Source organism: Vombatus ursinus, unplaced genomic scaffold, assembly GCF_900497805.2.
Source record: "Vombatus ursinus unplaced genomic scaffold, bare-nosed wombat genome assembly UNPS02014837.1, whole genome shotgun sequence".
In the NCBI taxonomy this organism is placed as follows: Eukaryota; Metazoa; Chordata; class Mammalia; order Diprotodontia; family Vombatidae; genus Vombatus; species Vombatus ursinus.
This window is the reverse complement of record NW_020954615.1, coordinates 6,000,464-6,009,163: the sequence shown is the minus strand read 5'-3', so window position 1 is coordinate 6,009,163 and position 8,700 is coordinate 6,000,464. Positions and strand designations below refer to the sequence as shown.

The 8,700-nt window shown below is 46.1% G+C and overlaps 1 protein-coding gene across 1 annotated transcript in view; it reads right to left on the bottom strand.

The window, feature by feature from the left end:
• The window catches only part of DOCK5 (dedicator of cytokinesis 5), a 245,450-nt gene that overhangs the window by 21,630 nt on the left and 215,120 nt on the right, over nt 1-8,700 (bottom strand). Inside the window, exons 42-44 of the mRNA XM_027839938.1 lie at nt 5,139-5,220; nt 3,259-3,343; nt 2,684-2,770 (exon numbers count right to left, since the gene is read on the bottom strand). Of these exons, the coding sequence (XP_027695739.1) occupies nt 2,684-2,770; nt 3,259-3,343; nt 5,139-5,220 (254 nt within the window). The remainder of the gene's footprint in view (nt 1-2,683; nt 2,771-3,258; nt 3,344-5,138; nt 5,221-8,700) is intronic.

Below are 8,700 nucleotides of genomic sequence, written 5' to 3'. Positions count from 1 at the left end.
ACACACACACACACACACACACACACACACACACACACACACACACACACACATACATGCTTCAGATGGTTCTCTAGAAGTGGAGGATACAATGCAAAATGTAGCTGATGTAAAAAACAAAAGATATCAATCAAACTTTATTTAAAAAAATAAAATTTCTGGAATTGAACTGAATTATTCACCAGATTTGATCCTGAACAACTTCTGGGTGTTTCCCAAAATTAAATCTACCCACAAAGGCTGAACATCTGCAACCTTTGAAAATATTCAAAACAATGTGCTGTGGAGTCTGAAAGCAGCCGCCACCCACGTGTTGAGCAGCAGCAACTTTGGGTGAAAAAGAGAAAACTGAACGTACAGTTCTGATGTGTTTGTTAAAAAATCACCCGCAGTCCTTTAGCATTGCAGCTCTTAGAAAGGGGATTTGGTGGAAATTAAAACCAACTGATATTCTTCAAGCCCCTACTGTGTACAGAACATTGTTCTAGGGAGGAGGGGGCCCAGAAAGAGATGCACAGAGCATCCTCATGTTCAGGGCCACTACACATCCTGATAGAGAACTCAGAATCAAAGACTGTCTGGAGTGTGGAGAGAGTTGGGCCAGGACGACCTGGCTAGAAGGGTGTAATGGAGATGTCTCTTTGGGATGGTGAATGAGGTACTAGAAGAAGGTGAGAAACGTGAGAGATACTGCAGACACAGAAATGACGACACTTGCCTCAAGACTAGGAAGGAAATGTATACCAAGCTATGAGGATGGATAAGATTGCCAAGGGATGGATTGAAGAGAGAAACAAGAAGAAAGAGAAGAGGAGGGAAGAGGAGGGAAAAGAAAAGGGAAGGGAAAGGAAGAGGGCAGGGCGGGACAGGGAAAAGGAAGGGAAGGGAAGAGATGAGAAGAGAAAAAGAGATCCCTGGGGAATACCCACCTTGGGGGATTTAGAAGAAGGCAGGAGGCCAGTACAGGAGACAGAATCTGCAGCTAAGGGAAGTAGGAGGAGAGCCAGGAGAGTGTGGTGTGTCTTAGAATCCAAAGGAGGAGGCAGGATCCAGTAGGGGAGGGTGGCAAAGGCTGCAGAGAGACCAAGCAGGATGGAGACTGAAAGACGGCCCGTGGGTGGGGGGACCGGGAGCTCATTGGTGGTGTCAGAGTGTAGTTTCTGTACAATGGGGAGAGAAGGCATGTAAGTAGGAGTGGAGCAGAAAGTGGGTGGCAACACGTGAGGCACAGTGGGTGGGAATGTCAGATCACTTTTAAAGGAGTCTGACAACAAAGGGGAGAGGGGGAGAGATGCCACAGTGGCTGGTGGGGGGATCAAAGAGAGTCTTTTTTAGACTTAGGGAGACCTCCTCGCTTTGGTCGGAGGTGGAACGCAGCAGGTCACAGAAAAGGGGAGGCTGATGATGCATGAGAAAGAAGAGAAGACTGCTGTCATCACAGGTTGTTGAGAACCTGGAGAGGGTGGAATTGAGCACAAAGGCAGAGGGATCACATTCAGCCCAGAGGAAGGAAATCCTAGCCCAGGAGAAAAGCTGGAAAGGATCAAGTAGACGAGGATGACCCTGGAAGGTTTTGAAGAATGCAGAAGCTGGGGGTGAGGGTGGGATATGGGTACGTACGTTGAGGGAGGTCATAGGATCACAGATGTAGACCTAGAAGAGGCCGACCTTAGAGGTCGAGCCCAACCTCATTATGAGACAGACGACAAAACCGAGGCCCAGGAAGTTTAGGTGAATGGCCCAGGTCCAGAAAGATATCAAGCATCCGAGGCTAGACTTGAACCCGGTCTCCTGACTAAAAGTGCAGCGCTGTGCACCATGCTCTCCTTCACCATGTGCACCGGCTTCAATCTTCTCTGTGAAGCAAAGGATCGTAACAGGAGAGCATACAATGGGTGTTCACAGGAACACGTTCACAGTAGACATAGTATGTTTATAGTAGAAGGTTCAGAGTAGGATATAGGATATTTGGAGTAGAGCGTACATAATAACATAGGACGTTCACAGCAGAACGTTCATAGTGGAACATTAGATATTGACAGAAGAACACGCAAAGTCAGAGCCAGGAGAGGCCGTAGAACACAGAATGTCAGAACTCAGAGGGACCTTGAAGGCTACCTGGACCAACCCACTCATTTTAGAGAGGAGGAAAGTGCCTTGCTCAAAGTCACACAGGTGACAGAGCAGAGATAGTGCTGACTCAGGCACCACTGGGTAACTGAAGAGAGGTTAAGGTTTTTAATGATGTTTGCTGTGGGTGGGTAGCTAATGGTGACCCCCAGGTGGACTGCGTCCCATCAAAGCTTTGAACACATGGAAAGCCTGAAAATATTGGATGGAGCTTTTGTCTTTTACCTAATTATCTCGTAGGAACTAACGAGCGAGGCAGGCCTAACTTGGCAGCCGCCGCCACTGTGTACATGATTGCTGCTGGGGTCAGCCTAGCAGGACTGGGTCAATGAGTCAGTGTAATTACAGCTGAGAGAAATTAGATGATTAAGTGATTACTGACGGCTTTCTGTACACTCTGGAGACACAAACAGTTCATGTCTTTCTTTAGTGAAAAAGCAAACTGTTGGAACACAATGCTGAGGGTAGGGAGAGATGCAGGCAGCCCTAATGAGGCGCATGGGCACACTCGGGGTCTGAGAGACATTCCTGAAGGGCCCTGCAGAGGACTCACCGTGGTAACCTGCTTGACTTCAAACCACTTGAGAATCCCAGGAAAGGTGTAGGCGGTGGTATAGGTGGTCCTCTCGATCCACATGGTCTGGGCACGGAAGGGAGCAGAAAACCATCATTCTAGCCCTCACAGCCCTCCCCAGTGGCCTATCCAGAGAATGGGAGTGAATTTTCCCTAAAATATTTGAATCATAGAATGTGAGAGTTGGGGGCTTAGAACATAGGATGGGAGAGCTGAGAGGGACTCTAGAACATGGGATGGGAGAGCTGGGAGGCTTAGAACATAGGATGTCACATCTGGGATGGCCCCTAGGATACAGAATGATGGAACAGAGAATGTTATGGCTTCAAGGGGCCTTAAAGTATAGAATATTAGCTTGTGAAATGCACATGAAGAAGCCCTGAAAACACAGAAGCCCATGTTTGACCAAGGTGGCGGGAAGGGAATAGATTCACATAACGGAACCACCCTTTTTTTTCTGTGCATCACAGGCTCGGGGAGAGAGAGAGAGCCAATGGGGCCTGGAACACATCAGGCTATTTGTTTGTTAGGTAAGGAGAGAACACAGGACTCACCGCGAACTCATTGTCCGGATCCTTTTCTCCTTTCCGAAAGGGCCGGGAATGTTGGAACTGCTGAACCTCATTGGCCCTGTAGTAGCTGGAGAAAAACAGCCGAGCACCCAGAGTCACCTTTCTTCTGACAGACAGCTCGCACACCACAATGATCATGTGCATAGCATCTTTCTATTTGCAAAGTACTTTACAGATGTTAGCTCATTTGATTTTCACAACAGCCCTGCGAGGTGGTTGCTGTTTTTACTTCCATTTTACAGATCAGGAAACTAAGGCCAAGAGAGGACCTGCTTGGGATCACATGGCCAGGAAGTGACTGAGGCAGGATTCTAATCCAGGTCTTCATGACTGCAGCTCCACATCACCACCTAATTGCTTCTACCAACCCAAATCTGCTGCCTAGAACTGTCCTTCATAAATTCACGGACTCAGCAGAATGTCAGGGCAGCAAGGGAGTTTGAGATCTTCTATCCAATAATAAAAAGGAGGAACAGCTAGGTGGCACAGCGGATAGAGCACCACCCTGAAGTCAGGAGGACCTGAGTTCAAATCCAGCCTCAGACCAAACACTTGACACTTACTAGCTGTGTGACCCTGGGCAAGTCACTTAACCCCAATTGCCTAAAAAAACCCACCAAAAAAAATAGTAAAAAGGAGACTGACAATAGCTAAGACTTACATGGTGCCCGAAGGTTAGCAAAACAATTTACAAATGTCATTTCATCTGACGGTCAAAATTACTCTGTGCTGCTGGGGTGATGGTGAGTGTTATTCTGTTTTACAGATACAAAGGGTGAGGACCGCAGAGCTTGAGTGACTTGTCCAAGGTCACACAGCTAAGGGGTAAGGGCTAAGTTCAGAACCAGTCTGGCATTCTTGACTATCTGCCATGTTGTTTTACTTCCGCTCCCTCCTTTTAAAGAGGATTGAACTGCCTTAGAACAAAAGCACCATCCTTATAGGAAAATGGAAAGCCGGACATTCTACCAGTGATAATCAGGGCCTCATTTTTCTCTCTTGTTCAATGAGGAGACACAGTGTAGATAGAATGAGGTGATGCAGTATTGCCCACAGTATCTTATGCATGTACATCTCATACAAATATCATGGCATCTTGAATAAAGAGGTCACCAACTAGGAAAGGAAGTGGGTGGGTCATGAAGTGAGATAGAGGGATAGCCAGCGTGGGTGCTGTGACATGCGCCACAAAGTATGGAAGCACCTGAGGAAGGCTTTAGCATGTGGGGGAGGCCCTCTACTGAGCATGGATGCAATGACACAGATGAGGGAGAAGTCCCACAGGATGGAGAGGTACAGATGGGCTGGGATCTGCAGCTGAGGAAAGCTGAGGCCCAAGAAAACGGGCATATGCTTGGACATCTCCCACTTAATCGTCCATTTTATTGAACCATATAAGTACCTTAATATACATACAGACATGTGCATAAACCGCTCACGCAGATATACTGTGTAAATATATCAGTACATCAATCCTGTCCTTTCATAACTCTACCATTGGCCAGTGCATACCCACATCAAATCACTTTGTAGCCTCCAGGAGAATGTAATCTCCCTGAGGGCAGAAAATGACTCACTTTTGTGTTTGTACCCCCAGTATTTAATCTATTGCTTGCAATTCAATTCAGTAAGCATTCAATATGAACCAATTACACACCTGAAAATAACAGGTGCCCAAGAAGTATCTGGTTGCACTGAACTGGACAAACGGCCCCTTCGCTCAGTACACTTAGACATGCAGGGCTGGAGGGCTGGCTGGCTAGCTCCGTTTGAGTTGGAAACCTGGGCCCTCCCAGCTCTAACTGCGCCATCCCATGCTTCCCAGCACAGGTGGAAGTCGGACTGGTTTTGCAGCCACTTACTTCAAGATCTGCTCTGGCACGGGCTTGTCCTTGTAATTTGGAGGCAGGTTCATCACCGGCTTCACTGTGAAGCACTGCATATCTGAGGCTTTGGTTAAGGAAGCGATGTGGGAGCCCAGTGCTGCAGTCTATCTCCTCTGCTCCACCTCCCCGGACGGCCATTCTGCAACTCCTCCCTTCTCCCCGAATGACAGGACAGCTCTATTATTCACGACCAATGTACCTTATTAATCAACCCACCTCTGGACTTTGTGGCTGATAGTCTTGTAGACAGCCCTGGCTTAAAAGACTCAAAGGGAAATGAGGCATCAATAAAACAAGGAGAAGCCGCATGACCCATAATCCCAGTTCATTCTTTTGGATGTGCCCTCCTACTTGTGTCAGGAATTGGAGGGCCGACTATCCTTCACTTCGTGTTGGGGACAGTAATACTCCAAAGACCTCAGCCAAGAGAAACATTGAAGGAAGAGGGTCTGGCACTAGAGACTCCAGTCTGGATAACTGTGCATCAACAGATCTCAAGGAGCACCCTTGACTCGTTAACAAGCCCTTCGTTACCCGGCTCTCCCCTCCCCCACCTTCCTAGACTTCTCACACCTCATACTCTGCCCAGCCACGTACTCCTCAGTCCAGAGACAGTGACCTCCCTGCTGCTCATCCATCTCCCACCTCCAGGCATTTTCACCGGCGGTGCCCCATGCATAGAATTCCCTCCATCTTTGTCTCCCATCCTGGCTTCCTTCCAGTCTCAACTAAAGTCCCGACTTGTACAGAAAACCTTTCCATTTCTCCTCAATTCCTTGAAACCCTTCCCTTGATTTGTTCCAAACTGTGTGTAGCTTGTTTGTACATAATTCTTTGTTTGTTGTCTCCCCTTTAGACTGTGAGTTCCTTGAAGGCAGGGACTATCTTTTACCTTCCTTTGCATTCCCAGTGCTTAGCATAGTGCCTGGCACACAGTAGGCACTCAATAAATATTTATTGACTCTTTGCCAATGCTGTGGTACTATACATACATTGTTTCCTTAAGGACTCATAACAACCCTATCAGGTTGGGACCGCGGCTGTTTTGGGCTCCTTTTATAGATGAGGAAACTAAGGCTAAAGGAAATGGTCTGACTTCCTTTATTGTTTAGTCAATGAGTCATGTCCAACTCTTCATGACTCCATTTGGGGTTTTCTTGGCAAGATATTGGAGTGGTTTGCCATTTTCTTTTCCAGCTCATTTTCCAGATGAAGAAACTGAGGCAAACGACTTGCCCAGAGTCATACCAGAGTCCACTAGTAAGTCTCTGAGGCTAAATTTGAACTCAGGTCCTCCTGACTCCAGGGCTGGTGCTCTATCCATGATTTGCTTAGGGTCACATAACTAATAAGTGTCAAGAGGTTGGATTTAAACTTGGGTCTTGACTCCAAATCAAGTACTCCACCAACAATACCCCACTGTCTGTTAAGAGTGGTGGTCGTGCTAAACAGTTTTAGTGACTTCTGGGTTATTTCTCCTGAAATTGTGAGAATGCCAATGGAACACATGCCCTCATTCACTGGCTATCCCTTGTTACTCACCCATTATATCACCCACCACTGTCTGTTAAGAAGACTTATTAATTGAACACTATATTTTCAGCTTCCAGATCAAAGCCTTTCCGTGAAGGAAGGCATTTGTTAAGTACTGACAGATGGAAAAACGAGGCAGTTCCTGATTTCAAAGAGTTTACTTTCTGATTAGAGGAGACAATATATATAGGAGGGTTCAGCTGCAGGGTGGGTGGAAAGACCTGGTGGTCCTTCGAGTCTAGCAGCAGGGAAGGTGGCAAGACAAGGAGCCAATGGTCACTTCTCCTGGACCATGATATACCAAGTGGTCATTACTCTCCAACTCAGGGTAGCTGGACTTTGGAGCCTGGCCTAGGGGTTATGAGATCTTCCCGTTGGGGAAGGAAAAGTGTTGGAAAATGCTAACACATTATTATGGGCTCAGTCCAGCTTAAGAAAGCAGTAGGGAGTGGATCAAGACTCACTGATTGGCCGTGGACTAGCCAAGAGTCATTACACAGGAAAGCAAAGAGCTTTACGCTTTGATTCAGAATTCAGGGCGCAGCTGCTTTCTTTGAGAAGTGAGTGGGAGGGTAAAACAAAGGAACTCAAGTTGCCTTTGGTGCATTTCAGGGTACGCTCTGAAGAGTATTGGAGAGGGCCATACATTGAGCTGGCTTGGGCTAAGCTGAACTGTAGTGAACTGACAAGCGGGAAGCATCATTGAAACTTATTCAGTCTGTAGGCTGATTTGGTTGAGTCCAGACACTGGGGACCATGATTCACTATCTATTCATGCTTCTGTTGTACTACAGACACCCTCAAAAACAAATGGGAAGACACTAATGAGGGACTTCAAGATGCCAATGGCTATTGTATCTTTCCATGTGGTCCCTCCAATCATGTCAATGGTGGTCCATCCAGTGAAACCCTTGTGCATGTCCTTTGTTAAGTTTACCAAAGGGGTTCACCTAAAATGTTGAAGGTCTTCCCTGAGTTCTCCTAACATTGCTCAGTTCTATTTATCACATTTTCAATGGGGCACTAATATTCCAATTATATTCATATGCCACAACTAGATTAATGGTGCTCCAGTTGATGGGCACTCACTTTGTTTCTCGTTACTTACAACAACGATAAAAAATGCTTCTATAAACATAGCAGTCTTCAGTCACCTAGTGGTGGTCATGCTAAACAGTTTTAGTGACTTCTGGGTTATTTCTCCTGAAATCGTGAGGATGCCAATGGAACACATGCCCTCATTTACTGGCTATCCTTTGTTATTCGTCCATTACCAGCCCATCTACTTTTTTAATCGTTTATTCTTTTTCTATCATACATACTCATAACAAAGAAGGACGTGCATTACTTTTTTTTCTGCCATATGTACTCATATTAATAAAGGACTTGGGACCATAAAATTTGAACTGGGAGGGGCCCTTAGAGATCACTTAATCCAATCTACTCAGTTTAAAGTTGAGGAAACTGAGACCCAGAGAGGTGAAATGATTTGCCCAAGGTAGTAACTGGAACAGATGGAATTTAAACTCAAGTCTTCTGACTCCAAATTTAGAATTCTTTCCACTATATCACCTCATAAATATGAGAAGAAGGAACCAGGTTATACACTATTGGAAGGCAACCAAACTACTCCCTCTGAACTACCCCTCTAGGGGACTAGTATGGAAGGGTTGTGATGGGGGTGGGGAGGGGAGGGCTCCTGTTCACATGCAAAAATAATTTCTGCTCATAAAGTCATAGGGAAAGGGAAGGGGATAAGTATTGACATAGTACCTACTATGTGCCAGGCACTGTACCAAGAGTTTTACAAAGATTATCTCATGTGATCCTCACAATAACTTTACAAGGTAAGTGCTGTTATTACCCCCATTTTACAGTTGGGAAAACTGAGGCAGACAAAGGTCAAGTGACTTGCCCAGGGTCACATAGCTAGAAAGCATCAGAGGACAGATTTGAATTGAGGTCTTTCTGACTCCAGGACAAAAGGCAACTGGTGATCAATATG